The sequence below is a fragment of the Phalaenopsis equestris genome, unplaced genomic scaffold (genome assembly GCF_001263595.1).
Source record: "Phalaenopsis equestris unplaced genomic scaffold, ASM126359v1 Scaffold000712, whole genome shotgun sequence".
NCBI lineage: Eukaryota > Viridiplantae > Streptophyta > Magnoliopsida > Asparagales > Orchidaceae > Phalaenopsis > Phalaenopsis equestris.
The window spans coordinates 15774-33917 of NW_018165152.1; the positions used below are offsets into that span (position 1 = coordinate 15774).

The following is an 18144-nucleotide window of genomic DNA, read 5'->3' on the forward strand; positions in this document are numbered from 1 at the left end:
TATTGAGTGTCATATTTTCATTTAATTCTACTAAGATGAATTTTTATACAATATGCTCAATTCTTTTTAGATCTACCTTCTATTTTGCATGGCTTCTGCTAGCTCTGCCATCAAGACTCTTAGTGGAATGGCCTTTGAGGTCTCATGATTATTCAACGATCACTCATAATAACGAGCCAGCTATTAGTCAGAGTATCAAACCTAGCCCCCTCAATTATTTTGCATGGCTTCCTCTAGCTCTGCCATCAAGACTCTTAGTGGAGTGGCCTTTGAGGTCTCATGATATTCAACGATTACTCATAATAACGAGCTAGCTATTAGTCAGAGTATCAAACCTAGCCCCCTCAATTGAGGTTCCTGTTAGCCCCCGTGTGGTCTCGGGGTGACCTATTATTTTCATATCATGGTCGAGCGAAAGGACACAAGTCTTTTCTCGATTTCCACCTATCATCTCTAAAGACCTCTGCTGCAAATGATGAGTGCCTGGCATTACCCTGGAGGATGCAGGAATGGACTTGTATTCTTCATCTAAAATATGATTATTAGCTAACTCCAACAATTTGGTTAAAGTTTTTGGTCACTGAAGATTCAAAGTGAATGGTCCCTCTTTCAACCATTGAACTTGGGTAGCGTGTACAACTGTGAGTTCTAGATCCCCTACTTCTAGCATATTCTTCTTAAAATGAGTGATAAATAAGTGAAGACTCTTATTTTGTCCCTGCCTGATTTGTGCAGAGCCTGCAATTTCTTATGTGACTTTTAGGCGCAAGTGAACAAGGCCACAAACATTCTTTTGAAGTCAATGAAGGAGGCAATCACTCTTATCGATAGTCCTTGGAATTGCTCAAGGGCTGAATCCCTCTACATTATGAAGTACAGTCGACACTTCAAAGCATTGGTAATCCTCAACAGACAAATGATTAACTCAAAAGAGGCAATAGGGTCGCCTGGACTAGTTTGACCCTTGTAGGATTCCAACAAGGAGAATTTGAACTTCTTGAGGGGATCAACATAAAAAAATCTATCAAGAGAATGCATTCTTTCATTGATGAGATGACTTAGTACGGCTATATCACTATTTATCAATCGGAGCAAATCTAGTGTTATCTTGGAACTGGGGATCTCTTACTATTTTTGGGGCTTAAGTTACCCTTCAGTTGATAGGTGACAGTGCTTCCTCCCAAAGGTTCTTCTCCTTGCCTCAAGCCACCACTTCTCAGATGGCCTCTAGCATTTAATCCATTATCTGGCCCTTCAACTCTTAAATTTGTTATTGTACAAACTCTCTGGTGAACTCCATGTCTACAGTGTCTTTGTGGTGGGTTTATTCTTCTTCCAGTGCTACTCTTCTTACTGTTGGTATGATCTACATTCGTTGCACATTTTAGGATTTTGAACCTAAATTTTAATGAAAGTCATACCCAAAGAATAAAGTGTAAAATAAGAGAGAGAGAGAGAGCACATTAATGAACAATAGAATTAGAGAATTGTGTTTGATTAATTAGCCTTTACTGTATAAATGATCCCCTTATTTATATGAGGGGTGGGGGCGTACAATGTGGCTTTTGAATCAATATATGTCATGTGAATCACACCCAAGCTATATAAAACAAGACAAACGAGAGAAACAACGAGAAAGAGAGAGAGAGATTGAGAGAGATATAGAGAGAGAGTGCATGTATCACAAGAGTATTGATAGAGTGAATTCCATAGTCATTTAATGTAGAAATGACCCCTTCTAGTTTGTCCTTATTTTAATAGTAACATTACAAGATATTATTCTCTACTTCATATTCGTAACTGACTCCGACATCCTTTCATACTCATAAAATATCTTAGCACAATTTTGTATTTGTAATTGCTTGGAGAGGGACATATGATGATTCGATAATCTTTTCGATCGATTGGTTAAACGCTGTTTGTCAGCCGATAGACATTCAATCAGCTGAAAGGTCGTCAATTAGCCCTCTCAAGGGAATTCGTAGGAGAGACCCTCCTGTCATTAGGCCAAATATGGTGCATCAGATAGAGGGTGTACCACCATAATTTGACAGGTGGCTCTCTTTGGCCTCTCAACGGAATTTGTAGGAGAGACCCTCCTATAATTAGGTCAAATATGGTGCATCAGATAGAAGGTGTACCACCATAATTTGACAGGTGGCTCTCTTTGGATAAGGAGCCTTCTCGAAGTCTCTCAATCGGAGTCAGCTTTAGACTCAATATCCATTTCTGTAAAGGGATTCCAAAAATGCGTATTTAAAGTTTCTAGAGGCAGTGGCGGGAGTCTTAACAATGGTCAATTAAGTTGGAGGATCAATGGTCGAGATTATTCTAGTGGTTGGGCTTTGGCCATTTTTATGAGGAGTTTTGGCATTTGCTGAGGGAGCTAGTCATGAACGATTGTGCCTTTAATTGAGCCTCTATTTATTGACTCAGTTGTGCTTTTGTTCAATTGGTTTAGAGTTCCTCTGAAGTAAGTGATGCTTGGTGTTTTTATCTTTTGACTATTAGTGCTCATAAGCGAGACCCGTTGGAATTTATGAAGATTGGAGTGTGATGGTCAAAAAATGAAAACACCAAGCATTATTTCCTTCATTCAGAACTTCGAGCCAAGCAAATGAAAGCACAACTGAACAAATAAATTAAAGGAGCCAAGTCCGACGGAGAATCGTTCATGACCAGTTCCCTCACTCGATTCTGGAACTCTTCATAAAAATGGATAAAAGGACCCACATGAAACGCCTTTTTGATCCTCCGAGAAGACTTCTTATAAAAAAAGAGCTACCCATTAGATTGCGGTGGTACATAACCTACCTGACGGGTCAAGTTTGCCTACCTCAGAATTCCTTTGAAAGGGCTGACGATGACTGTTTAGCTGACCAAATGTCTATCGACCAACCAAATACTTTCAACTAATGAGCGGTAAGGTTACCAGTTCATCAGATGCCTCCAAGCAGTTATAAATATGAAATTGTGTTAAGATCGGTTATGAATATGAAAGGTTGTTGGAGTCGGTTACGAATATGACTTGTAACGCCCGTGTTAAAATATGGAAAAACATGTAATTATACACTAGATACCCTTAAAATTTATAAATAATGAGTTTTTTCTACAGTAAATGAGTACTAAATTTATTCTATCAAAACTCCTGTGTTACTGTGCACACTTTCTCTTAATCTCACTCTCTTTCTCTCATCCGTCTGACACTCTATACATGGTTATGATTCACAGAACATATATTGATTCAATAATGCCTAATTACCTGATTGCCCTGCTTTAATGAGGGCGTTACAAGATATTTTAGGTATTTACATAAATGAGTTCATGACTCGACTATTCTATCATTCGGCCTTAGTTTGGCGAGGCTTGTTCGCTCGAATATGCTGAGTTGGATTGTAGTTCGGCTTTTGTTTATCTTCGATTCGACTTGACTTTGATCGATTGGTTTGGTTCCATCAGTCTGCTACTCTGGTCTTGCTGTAAACTATCGACCATTGGATAAGTAATTTTTTGTCATTAGGATGAGACTAGATTGTTAGGTAGAAGGTTAATCACAATATTTCGACAAATAGCTCACCACTGGACAAAATGTATTTTTGGATGTTCGTGGTGTAAATCGTGGTAGAACCCTTACTCTCCTCATGGAGAGCCTTGGGGGTTCTTTACCAACTGATTAGCAAGGCTGATGCCTTCCCTTTGATGTCTTTTGATCCATTGAGTTTCTTCTAGATTTATAATATGTATTTTTTTTTTCAGTTAAAAAAAAGGCTCCAAAGCCAAAATTTAATTTGAATACACGACTTAAAAATTTTAAATTTCTTCGTAAGATAATATAAATAGAAAAGCAGATTAGATTGAGCGATTGAGGTTCAATATGCGGATCAGATTTCCCTACTGTTTTCCTGTCTCCGCCTCCCGCTAGTTTTCCGTCTCGCTCCAAGCGAGCAGCAAGGTTTCACGCCCAATGGTTTCCAATCGATATTCTCCTTCGGCTGTTCTCCAGCATCATTGAATAACATCCCATCGCTTTCCTTCACGTCGCCTTCTTTTTCTTCTCTGTCTTTGAAATCGCTTTTACTAATTTTCTCTACCCAAACATGGCCGGAATTGCCGGTCTGTGCTGTACCCCAGACTCTAAGTTGACCTGCGTTCCCGGTGGTTTTCGGCTGGGAAAACCTTTATCCAAACCGCCTTCTCTTCTCCGTTTATGTAAACTGCCCCGAGGAGGGCAGCTAGTGGCGCGGTTAAGCAGCGGCGGCAGTTATAGGCCCAGGAGGAGTTCAGGAAAAACCCGCATCGTGGATTCAGATTATGATCCGGCCCTTGATCTTGATAGGATTCAGTGAGTTATCTTTTCCGTGTCTAAGGATTATCCGACCTTAAATTTCAGAAGATTGTCTGGCACTTGTGGTTTTGGCGATGGTAGTGTACATTGATTGCTGAAGAAGTGCATGTGAGATAGGTTAGTGAGTATGGGAACTTTATGGATGGTGTATAGGTATCTTGACATGGCCATGTTTATTAAGGTAAAATGAAGCTTCTATGTTCTGATTGCTGAGAACTTTGTTGGCGTCCTGTGGATTAATTCTGTAAATTAGTCAGAAAGTCATGGTTTAGATGAAAAATTGAAGCTGTTTTGTTGGCTTCCTAGTTGTCATTTCTGGTTCTAACGTTATTTTGGCGGACTAGCAGCAAATCAAGAAGATTGAATCATCAAGTGAGAGTGGCACATTATTGGTGAGATGAAATTGTTGATTAATATTGGTATTAAATGAGTGACACTATTCCACATACAAGTAACTAAGAATGCTAATTTTGGGCAAGATTGTGATGGTAGAGCTTCATATAATTAGACATGTAAAGATGAGGAAAATGCTGTCTTTTAAATTAATCAATGACAATGAATGCTAGCATGCATCTGATATGTTGAATCATTCCGTAGAGATTAAGTTAGTTTTAAGTAATAGATCAACACATAACCAATGTCATGCTCAATAATATTAATTTTCATGTAGAAATACCTGCAAGCACCAAGTCACCAACTTTACAAGGGAAATTATGTCAAGAGAGAAACAAAAATACTTCCTAAAAGATATTTTAGGACTAGAAAGCTTTCTACTTTATGAATTTACTTTTATGTCCCTTTGAATGATAGGATCTGATTACATTTTAACAAATTCAGAGAATATCTTGATACGAGGAATCAGTTTTGATGAGAACCTAAATTGTTTGTAAAAGGCCCTTGCATGTCAAAGACCTACCTTGCTTCAAGTTAATTGTAAACTCCAATGTATCATAGAGATTGTGTTGTAAATTCTTCAAGTTTAATTTTCAAATTGATTATGATATTTGTTTGTAACATTGCGTTGCAACATAAGAATTGCACATTTGATAGGCTTGCATAAAAACTAATTCTAAATTATTCTACAATTTTCTTTTATGCTGTATTTTTTTAGGATTTTATTGCAATTGTTAATGCATTTATTTTTTGGATTATTTTTTTAATTAGATAATAGGATTCTCAAGATTAATCTATATTTGAGATTTAAATTAAGTTGATTTTGAATGTCTGTTTGTTTCCATAAATGTGGATTGAAGGCTTGTATTAGAGATAACCAGATATGAAGTAGTAGAAAGTATTCTTTCATCCAGTCCCTTTCTCACTCTTCTTGTGAAATTATCTTAAACCCCTCTTTCTCTTTTAAAATTCATAAAGTATAAATTCTCAAAACCCCCCTCCCTTCTCCCTCCTTCTACTCTCTCTACTTTTCAAAACACCGCACAATAAAAATCATTCTCTGAGTTTATGCTTGTTCCCATAATTGCATTAGCTTAAATCCTTTGAGTCTCAAGGTTGTTGTGCATCCTGATCTTGGTGTCTCACCCTTGGCCGAGGAATGAATAAAAAAAAATGATGTAATTCTAAGGAAAATTTAATAGATGAAGAAGAATAAATCGATAACGAGCATCCATAAGGGTAGGCCCTCCTTTAATTTTTAGCAACAAGTACGATCCTCTTTTAAATCTAGTTGGTATTAGAGTTGATTTTTTATTGCAATTGCATCTAAATCCTAGCCAACCGTAGTCAAGTCCATCTTTTATCTTTGAACATCCCGTACTCATGTTCATTTTAGGCAAGAAAATAATTGAACCCCTTATAATCTTAACCTTAAGTTATATGAATTATGAATTCTTTATATATTATCATGAAATTTGTAAAACCAACAAATTAATCTATGTAAGATGCATGGATTATGCCTCGATGATATATTAGAAAAATATAAACTTGCCCATGGTGCTAAAAGAGTTTCTCAGTCACTTTGGAATTGACACTATGACTTATTGACAAGTTTCTTTAAGCACATAAACATCAAATTTGAAATATTAGTGTAGATATGATTTACGTATGGATGAAATGTAGACTCTATGTTAACATAAGCCTCATGCATCATATTTAAACTAAAGGTTATTAGCAAAATGTGTTTTATGGTTAATGTTCTAATTTTGGCTGAGGTATTGGATGGAGCAATTAAAGAATCATACAATTATAATGCATATGACTCAATATTATAATTATTGTTGAAATTCAGAATAATGCAGAATAAAAACGATATTCAGGATAATTTTATTGATATGAAAGTGGATATAAATAACCCTTACATGAATCATAGACTAGGAAATATAATAAATAGAAATAATATGAAAAAAAAGATATATCACCTAATATCTCCAATAATTAAATCATATCAATTATTTGGAGATAAATGTAATAACATAAAATTGAAAAGCTTAAAATAGAAAAGGAAATAACTCATAATCTAAGGAAATAAATATAAAATAGGAAAGGAAATAACTTCTTAATCCAAAAAAATAATTTATTCCTCATAATGTATTGCAGGAATAAATTATTTCCTTGTAAAACTCTTAACACTCTCTTCAAGTTTAAACATGGTTGAAAATCATGTTCAACTTGGATTTGAAAACTCCAAATAATGGGCGAGGAAGACCCTAAGAGGCAAAACTTGAAGTTTTTATCCCACATTGCTGTATTTTTTTATTGCAGTTTCTGTAGTGTCTGTTGGTAGGCGGAATACTCCAACAGGTAATGCTATAGAGAAGGACAACAATGGTTGCAGTTCATGCAGCGTCTGTAGGTAGATAGAAAGCTCCTACAGGTAATGCTACAGGGGAGTTTGCAGGGAAGTAGAAACTGTGATTGTCTTTTGACTGCATTTTCTGCAGTGTTTGTAAGTAGATGGAAGACTCCTACGGTATTGCAGGGGAGTTTGCAAGGAAGTAAACAACTAATAGTAAAAGCTGTAGGATATGTCTTGCAGAAAAAACAACTTAAGTGGTAGGCCAAGTTGTAAGAAAAAGCTCTAGAGGAGGACGTTTTTGAGGAAGAATTCAGGTGGAGGGCTTGCTGCAGTGAAATTTTCGGAGGGCCTGATAAAGGAAAAAACTCTAGAGGAGGGTCTGCTGCGGGAAAGATTTCGGAGGAGGGCCTGATGCATGGAAAATTTCGGAGGGCTTGCTGCAGGAAGAATTCCGATGGAGGTTGCAGCTTTGTGAAATGCATTGAAGCACATCCGATGCATCTAATCAAGAAACAACTGGTTGTCGCACATCCAACTTCATGCAATTTCTTGCGTCTTCATTTCAATTCGACAGGAAAGCGTTGTAACATCAAGAAAAAAAACTTCCACTGTAAAGAAGGAAGCCAAGGGCAGTTCGAAAAGAGATACCTGCTAAAATTATCTTTGACAGGGTGATAAAGACTTGAATGGGCTTCCACCACATAAGCTATCACAGAAACATGTGCACTAAATAAACTGTTGCATTGTCTGTATAGAAACTTGGTTTAAGGCCATCACTCGACACTACCCCTGCCTGGTAATATATCCACCCAACACCTCACTACGCCATCAGAGTACCACATATGACTTGTTATTGGAATGAGAAAGAAGAGTTCAATGTATGTCACTAGTAAGGATAGTGCTACTACTGCCTAGAAGATGAGGCATTGCATGAAATCATGAAAGCCAGACTATTAGAAACCAGGAAGCCAGACTGCTGTAGAGAGCAGGCGTCAAAAAACAATGGGAAGAACCTGCACGGAACAAGACGCAAAGCCAGACAACTGTAGGAAGGAGGTCCGGCGGTGGCGACGACTGCACGAGAGAGAAGCGACGGTAGGAGCAGATGCGGATGAACAATTTGCAGGGGAGCCAAGCCTGGGATTTCCCCTAGAAGTAGTTGAGAGAGGTCCGCCCATACTAGAAAGAGAAAATTCTCCCTCTTGTTGGCGTCTAGATGTTCGATACAGGAGTTTAACAGCTACAGCGACTGCGTTCAATCCCGCTTCCAGTAGTATCCTTCTAGGGGTAGGTCATAGACATAGGGATTTTCCACAAGAGAGGATCATAATATTTTGCAGAGGTCGAGACTTGTGTTCAATTGAGGGCAGGCGTAGGTCACAAAACTCTGGATTCAGAACAGTTGCAACTCGTTAACATATAGGATTTGTGTTCGATTGAGGGCAGACATAAGTCACAAATCTCTTGATTCTGAAACGTAGTAGGACCACATCCTACCAACGGACAGAATTAGTATTCGATTGACGGTGGCGCAGGTCACAAATCTCTGGATTTGGAAGAACTACAACCCACCGACGGAGAGGGATTTCCGCTAGAGAGAGAAAATTGCTCTCTAACGTTAGCTCCCGCAACACACAAAAGTCACGGCTCGCAATTCCTGTTGTTTGCAGAGATCTGTTTTGTCAGTGAGGGCCTCCACAGAGAGAAAGCGTGCCTCCCTTCTCGCAAGGACGATGGAGTCCGACGGCTGTGGAAGGAGGGCCAGTGGCTAGGATACGAAATTTGGCTCTGATATCATGTTCAATTTCAGATTAATGCGGAAATAAAGAAGCATTCTGGATAATTTCATTGATATGAAAGCGGGTATAAATAACCTTTACATGGATCCTAGAATAGGAAAGATAATAAAAAGAAATAATATAAAAATGAAAGATATTTCACCTAATATCTCCAATAATTAAATCAGATCAATTATTTGGAGATAAAGTAAATAACATAAAATAGGAAAGCTTAAAATAGGGAAGGAAATAATAACTAATCTATGGAAATAGAAATATAAAATAAGAAAGGAAATAACTCCTTAATCTAAGAAAATAATTTATTCCTCATAATTTCTCACTGTAATAAATTATTTCCTAATATAACCCCTAACAATTATGATCGTTATTGTTATTCGTATAAATATGATAATTATAATGCATTGTATTACAAAGTGCTTATCGTTATAATGTCATATCATGACCATGACTATCATTTTAATCGATGGTAATTCTATAGATATTATAAATCATCCATTGTTGACGCATCTAATTACTATTTATGAAGATTATGCATATTATCATTTTATCATCCGCATTGAAAGGCCATCCATCCAAAAGTTCAAGCATGTTCACCACATTTTCTCGTTCAAAATTGTTATGATGAATTGGTTTTTAATGATTACTAGATGATCATACCCTTAAGCTTAATGGTAGCGATCAATCATTAGTAATTGAACTCTTTGTTGACTCTAACTTTAAGATTGTGCGCTAGTATGACCATACCCTTAAGCTTAATTGTGGTGATCATTCATTAATAACTGAAACATGTTGAGTCTAAGTTTTAGATTGTGCATTAGACTTTAAGATCATGCTCGGGCTTATTTCAAAGGACATGATACTATTATTGTTATAACTACTACTACAACACAACAACAAGCCTTTATCCCACTAAGTGGGGTTTGCTATATTAATTCTTTTTCTCCATTGTATTCTATTGAGATGAAAAAACATTTTGTTGCACTCATTTTGGTGTAATTGTATTTTTTTTTTGTGATGTGCAAGTTGTTTTTCAAGTTCCAAAAGTGTTATTTGCTACTTTTTAAGAAATATGAATTGAATCTGAGTTATTGCTATAATGTGATTGTAATCCTCTTTTATGGTACTAATCCATATGGTTGCAAAATGCATGACGACATTTTGATTCAAAGCTTCCATGTTTTACTTTGTATGTTTGCAATAAAAATTTGTGGGGTGGTGGTTTGAAATGGAATGGTCTGCTTTTGCTTGTGATTGTGTAGTGAAATGTGGGAAGCCTTTGTAATTGCTACATTTTAGGATAGGTTCTTGTTGGGTTTGTATGTGGAGGCCGAGAAGTAACCCGATGAGATGAATTATTTTGTGAGTTTGGGTGAAGTTTTGGTCGCATATGTATTATGGAGTGGACTTGGCCAAGAGGTATGATATTGATTTAATTATTTAATTATTGGTAAGGAAGAAAAATCTTGGTGAAGATTTGTAGGGTAGTGAGGATGAAATCCAAGAGCATGGATGCTTACAGCTTTAAGATATGCGGAGGGGTCAGTTGTTTACAGTGAAGTTATGTATTTATTTTAATATTGTGAGGGAATTGTAGATGATGGAAAATCAAGGGATGGATAGGGTGGAAAGATAAAATTAATTGGATCTAACTAAAATTTTAAGAGGGGAATCGAGCATGAAACTTCACGAAGTTTTGAATACAAAAATTTTCTTTTAACCGTTCAATATTCATCAAAATAGACTACATAACTAATTTATAAATCAAAAAAAAAAAAAAACAATTTCAAGGTCAAATAGAAAGGATAGGGGTCAGTCACTTTTTACATGGATATTTTTAGTGTTGCTTAAGTCTTTCTTTTTTCATGTAGATTTAAACTTGATTTGTTGGATAAGCCTTAAAGCATGCCTTGAATGGTGCAACCCTTATTTGAACATGCATAGGCAAATCACATGGAGCTTGGATGAGTATGGTTAACCAAATGTATCAAAATCACCTTCTAACCAACTTTCAATCATCTCCCGTCTAACTTTAACTTTAGCCACATTCCGTTTAATTTTCAACTACCTTCCCAATCAGATTTTGAAAATTTTTAATGCAAAAACATGCATCGTGTTGGGACATGGACTATGAACTACTTGACGTGTTGCATCACACATGTTAATACAATAGATGCTTATGAACTAATTGCACCACTCTTCAACCTTAGAAATGAGCCTACAAAGTAAGTGCTTTTGAATGACCTTCAAAGAAATCTAATTGCCTTATTGGAGTTAGTATGATACAAGACATGAATATAAATAACTCTAGATTATTTATAGATTTTTCTTTTATTTTTAATTATTTTAGAGTTTGATTTCAATTTTAAATGTATTTATTTTATGATCATCTTTATTTTAAATACAGGACACGGTTTTTTGAAAGTTATCTAGATATGAGATATAATTTATTCTAATTTTAATTGTAACCTGTTTTTTGTAAATAGGGATTTGAATGCATATAGACAGAATGATAAATTATGAATTACTTTTGAAAAATATTTATTTATTTATTTATAATAGTGAGAAAAGAGAAAATAAATAAGTATTTTCATAAGCTAAGTCCTAACAACTTGCATGGTTTTTATTTATTCTCCCTCTCCCTCTCCCTCTCCCTCTCCCTCTCCCTCTCTCATCATGAAACTACCTTATGGCTCTCCTCTTTTCCATAATTTTCAAAGTCATGTATCTCTCTTTCTGTCAGGATTCTTTAATTTCTAACCACTTCATTCTTTTCCAACTTTCTATTGTGCTTTAGGGTGATGCTTTTGGTTGTCAAGAAAAACAAAGAAGAAGAATAAATGGATAGAACGAGACAGGTTAGAGGCTTGGCTTCCCTACCAAGTCCATAAATTTAGTAAGGTTGCGTTAGGTAGTTTGAGAGAAAGATGGAAAGATTGGAAAATTAGAGAGTACTTTGCCATGTTAATAGAATTCATCTGGTGTTACTCTGGCTGCTTATCAGGAGGGTTTATGTAATGTTATGGTCCCAAGGTAAAGTTGTTTTTGAACATAGACTAATAGGAAACAGCCTTTTTTTTAAGGATGTTAATACAAGTTACCACAACTATTATGGCATGGAATCACAAAGATTAAGGGATTCATAAGTTTCATTTGTAAGTGAAAGAACTTCAATTTCTTACTTCTTAAAGTTAGATTCCTTTAGTAGATAGTATTTTTGAGAATACAGGATTTTCTTTCTTTTTATTTATTTTTTCAATTGAAAACGATTATATGATGTACGTGATAAGACTACAAATTTTTGTTTTATTTCCACTATGAATCATCTTTGAGTGAACGTTTTGGAAGGCATTGATTGGTTTCGTGTCATAATAAAACATTTCACTTGCATGTTTTTTGGATCTAGTAACATAAAATTTCTTGCTCCAGATCACCTTCTGTGAGGCTATTAGATGAACAGCAAAATATGGTGAGTTTTCTTAAAAGTTTTTCTTCTGTTTCCATTTGGTAATGACATTTTACAGCCGTCTTCTTTTGTTTCATAATTTATTCCAGGTTGGTATAGTTTCAATAGGTGAAGCCATTCAAATAGCTGAGGATGCTGACCTGATATTGGTATTCTTCAGTAGTAGGCTGCAAATTTATAGGTTAAATGCATCTGAAATGCTTAGCTGGTATCTATATCAATTATTCACAAACTATTTTTTTCTTCCCGTTATAGTACCACTGTTTTTCTTTTGAACTACTGAGAAGGCACATGTACGAACTGCATTTTGCTTGAGTTGATTTGTTTATTTTTAATTTTAAAATAAAATTTTCGTTATTGCTTTTCTAAGTACTGTATCCAATGTCAGTATGTTTTGGGCTAAGGCTAGGCATTAACTTTATTAATATTTGTAATGCTTATGGAGATGCTCACAAAAGATATTTAAAATGAAAAATTTTAATATATGTTTTTTGTAGATGCTAGAATTGTGATAGGTTGAACTTAAAATAAGTGAAAAGCCATAAGTTGGGGGAAAAAATAAAAAATATGGGGGTTTAAGTTTACTATAATCAAGAATATGAGTGTACTGTACAATTTAGTGAATAAATAATTGTCAATAATTCCATTCATAATTCGTGAAAAAGTATGTGATATTTATGTATGTGTGTTTAAGTAACTTGCATCGATTATATAAAAAAAAAATATGAATATGATTTGATTTGAAGAGGGTGTGAGATGGCATCAGGTGGATTTAACGGTATATTTTATCAAACTTCTATTAGACTGGCTATACTGTAATCACCCATTTTATGGACGAAAGTCAATGCTAGTCAGTTTGAGTGTGGTAAGATTGAAAGTGTAGATAGATGTCAGAATTGATTTTATTGGAAGGACAATTAGAGTAGCATCTTTGGTGATGAGATAGTAAAAAAAATTTCTGCATGTTTATTAGGGTTTTAGGGAATCATGATGTAGTTGATGGAACTTATAGAGCATGACAATAAATGAATTTGCATTTTGTTGTTTTAAAATATTGGTCGTATCGCTTTTGCAATGTACGAGTTTTGAAGGTGCAATTTGATAGCTCTTTTCTTTTCTCTATTACAGGCAATACTATCATCAGATGCAGATCCTCCAGTGCTCAGACTCTTTGAAAGTCCTGACTACAAGTGCGTGACACTTTTTGTTGATTCTTAGCTTTATGTTGTTGAAGAATAGTCATTTGCTGGGCTTGGCTTGAAAGAAAGTGAATCAAACTATAATTGCAATTGCTTTGCAGCTTGCTAAAATCTGTTGCCTTTGATTTTGAGATTCTAAGCTCGATTTTTTTGCTTTCATTTGTTTTTACTTAATCAGACAATCACTCAATCCAGTAGTCATTATAACTCTTGATGATAAAAAATGTGCTCATTGAGGTTCTTAATATTCAGTATCCCTTGCAAGAAATCCTTAAATATCTTTGGTAAAAATCAGAGAGATTTACTCGAATTTTTTATTCTAACATTTATGTAGCATTTATACAATCATGAGAGTTTGTAATATGGAACGTGCATATTTAAGGAATAGTAATTACATAATAGTTACAATAGTTCACAGGTTGATGAGTAAGTTGAAAATGAATTACATATAATAGCAATAGTCCAAAAATTGATGGCGTGACAATAATTTTCCCATGACATTGAGGCGCTATGATCTAAATAATGAAGATCGAGGGCTAGTGGGCTTAGTGGAACATTGATGGAGACGAAACTGATAGTGATTGATTTTTCACTTCTTTAAGAAAATGAATGAATGTTGTCCATTTCATAGTTGCATGCCAATTTTTTAAATTATGTTTATGATAATCATTTGATGAGAACACTGCCATTGTCGGGCTCCAAGTTTCGAATGTAAAAAGTGGAGGGTTGTGTGAAGTAGTCGACAACCAGCGTAAAATTTGTCAAAAAATCATGACATGAATCATTTGGATCATTGTGTAAACACTAGTGTGTACCTTAGAAATGACGCGCTGTATGACCTGAATACAATGAAGTGTGCAAGAGTCACTACACCGGTGCCCAGGCGTACTGTCAAATAAGCAAGTTTCCCACATTATGGATTGATGCAGGTAAATAAGTTAGTCCATGAAACTAATATTAGGATAAAATCTTTGAATATAGATACTCTCACAGGTAAATTAATGGAATTAATTGATATTTTGATTCATAGAAAGATAAATATCTTATATTTTCAAGAAATTACATGGGTTGGAGAAAAGGCTAAATAGATTGATAACTTAGGCTTTAAGCATTGGTATTTAGGTAAGAGTCACACTTGATATTGTGTAGGTGTAATTATAGATATGAGTTTGAAAGATAATGTTGTAAAAATTAATAAAATTGAAGATAGAATTACAGCCCTTAATATTGTTGTTGATACTGAAATTTTTAATATTATAAATGTTTATGTTGCTCAAGTAGGTGTAGATATATGTTCTAAATATAAATTCTGGAATGACCTAGAAGACTTAATACAAATGATATCTCTTGAAGAAAAAATTTTTATTGGAGGAGATTTAAATAGACATGTCGTTAGAGTGGTAGAAGATTTTAGATATATTCATGGTGATATTCATGGTGGCTACCATTTTGGAGTGATTACTAAAGAAGGTAGAGCCATATTAAATTTTGCTTTAATGTATGATTTTGTTATTTCTAATACTTTATTCAAGAAAAGAGATGAGCATATTATTGCCTATAATAATGGATCTAATAAAACACAAATTGATTATTTTCTTATGAGAAGAAAAGATCATAAAAAATGTAAAGATTGTAAGATCATTCAAATTGAGGATTTAAGTACTCAACATCGATTATTAGTTAAAGAATACTAGGAATTATTATCGTAGAATTAGATGAGGACACCTAAAAGATACAAATAAAATTATTTTTATAAGTAAACTTCAAGATTTAGGATGTTCATGAAGAAACAAATTCTATGTGGGATAAAGTAAAAACACTATTAAATAAGTGACAAAATATGTACTTGGAGAATTAAAAGAAAAAATTTCTATAAATAAAAATAGTTAGTGGTGGAATAACAATGTCAAGAAAAAATAAAATATAAAAAGTTATGTTATAAAAACTGGTAAATGTAAAAGCTCAGATAATCGAAAAAAATATAAAATGGCCCGTCGAGAGTCTAAGAGAACAATCTGTAACATTAAAAATTTTACTTTTAGTGATCTTTATAATAAATTATATACTAAAGATGGTGAAAATATATGTATAAAATAACCAAACAAAGAGAAAAGAAAAGTAAAGCTTTAATTCAAGTAAATTGTATTAAAGATAAAAATGAAAAAAGTGTTTTTCTAAGAAAAAAAATATTTAACATAGGTGGGTGAGTTATTTTGATAAAATTTTTAATAAAGTTCTTGAAAATACGATTGTCCTTAGTGATTTTAATATCGTTAATAATAATAAAATATTTCATTTTTACCATCACATTGATAAAAAAGAAGTTGAAGAAGCTTTAAAGAAAATAAAGGGTGAAAAGTTTGTAGGACCTGATGATATCCGATTTGGGAGCTTCTTGGCTTATTAAACTCTTTAATATTATTTTAAAAACTAAAGAAGCTTGCGAAGTCAAAGAAGAGTATTTTAGTCCCCATTTTTAAGAATAAAAAGGATGCACAAGAGTGTGTAAATTATAGAGGAATTAAGTTGATGTGTCATACTTTAAAGTTATGATAGAGGGTAATTGAACATAGGTTAAGACATATTGCAAATATTTCTCATAATCAATTTGGATTTATGCCGAGCAGGTCTACTATGGAAACTATGTATTTATTGGGAGATTTGATGGAGAAGTTCAGAGATAATAAGAAGGATCTACATTTGATTTTTATTAATTTAGAAAAAGCTTACGATAAGGTTCCAAGAGATATCCTTGGGAGAGTTCTTGAGAAGAAAGGTGTTGAAATGACTTATATTCAAGTTATTAAAGATATGTATACTAGAATTGTTACTTGTGTTCAAACTGAAGGAGGATTGACTAATTATTTTCTTATTTCAGTTGGATTACATCAGGGATCAGCTTTAAGCCCATATCCTTTTGTTTTAGTTATGGATGCTCTTACCGGACATTTACAGGTGGATGTACCTTGTTGTATGTCTAAAATTGCAATGTAGACCTCTATAATTCAAGTTTTTTTTGAGCTCTCTCGAGTCTTATCCACGAGAAAGATATCATCAGCGAAAAATGCCTTCGTTTGAGTAGAACTAAAACTAAATACATTGAATGTAATTTTAGTAGTAGTTGCTCTAGTGACTCTAGTGACAGAATTGTAACTATGAGTGATCAAATTATTAAAAGGTGTGACCCTTTAGATATCTCAGGTATATTATTCAAAGTGATGGTGATATAGATGAGGATGCTATTAATAGAATTCAGAGGAATGCTTCGGACTTATTATGTGATAGAAAAGTACCGCTTAGATTGAAAGGAAAATTTTATAAGATGGTCGTGAGACTTGCAATGCTCTATGGAACTGAATGTTGACCTTTAAAAGAGAAGCAAGAAGCATAAAACTAAGTTAAGTATTATCGAGATGAGAATGCTTAGATCGATGAGTGGCTTTACGCTTAGAGGCAAAATACGAAATGAATATATCCGTGATAGGGTTGGTGTAGCTCCAGTGGTGGACAAAATTAGAGACAGTCATCTTAGATGGTTTGGCCACATTAAACGTCGACCATTTGATGATCTGATTAGGAGAGTAAATGCTTTAGATTCGACTTATGTTAAGAATGCAGAGGTAGAACTAGAAAGACTTAGACATATTGTATAAAAATGATTTTAATTTATTAGAATTAAATGAAAATATGACACTCAATTGTCGGCGCTAAAGAGAAAAATTGGGAGAGTTGCCCGTAAGAAGCTGTCGGTCGCCGGGAACGAAAACCCGCTCCGCTTCGGAAGGACGTTTTAATTTACATATATATATAATTTTAGAAAAAATATGAAATCAAACTGACCTCATATTTTTCACAGTTTAAATGAAAGAACGTTCTACCTCAAATCCTGTATCTATCCCGAGGGATTAACACAAGTCGATCAAATAAACTAAGAAATATATGACATCCGTTTGGTCTGCGAAAATCATTTTATTTGCCGACAAGTTCCCCTATTTAATACAAAGAATTAAACAGGATTTATTTTAGGCTGGGTTTGGAAAAGTTTCCTATAAGGGCAATCCCCCATAGTTAATTACATCTTAAATGACCGAAGTCACCTAAGAAAACTCTCGATAAAAATCAGGGAATACTATCTTCAAAGAAGTCAAAAGGATAGGACCTTTCAACGAAATCGGACGAAGAGGTGTGGAAGGGGAAAGACTCAAATCTGGAACATTGTTGAGGAATTCAAGCGAAGAGAAACTAGGGGAGGTCGTAGATCCGGAGGCAAACATCGGTGACTTCTCAGTCTATCCTATGGTTTGGCTTCAGTTTCGAGAAGAAATTATTAAAGTGTTTCATCCTGCTAATTTTATTTAATTAGGGCTTATATTTACGTGACATAATGTTACTTAAGAAAACTCTCGATAAAAATCAGGGGATACTATCTTCAAAGAAGCCAAAAAGATAGGACTTTTCAACGAAATCGGACGAAGAGGTGTGAAAGGGGAAAAACTCGAATCTGGAACATTATTGAGGAATCCAAATGAAGAGAAACTAGGGGAGGCCACAGATCCTGAGGAGAACCTCAGTGACTTCCCAGTCTA

At 34.5% G+C, this 18144-nt stretch overlaps 1 protein-coding gene across 2 annotated transcripts in view; it reads left to right on the plus strand.

Moving 5' to 3' along the window:
• Window positions 1-3876: 3876 nt before the first annotated feature.
• LOC110030392 (translation initiation factor IF-3-like) overlaps window positions 3877-18144 on the plus strand; it is a 51703-nt gene continuing 37435 nt past the window's right edge. For both annotated transcript variants that reach the window (XM_020733082.1, XM_020733081.1), the window contains exons 1-4: window positions 3877-4342; window positions 12323-12362; window positions 12449-12508; window positions 13488-13549. In XM_020733082.1, the coding sequence (XP_020588741.1) occupies window positions 4098-4342; window positions 12323-12362; window positions 12449-12508; window positions 13488-13549 (407 nt within the window). In that variant the 5' untranslated portion in view covers window positions 3877-4097. The remainder of the gene's footprint in view (window positions 4343-12322; window positions 12363-12448; window positions 12509-13487; window positions 13550-18144) is intronic.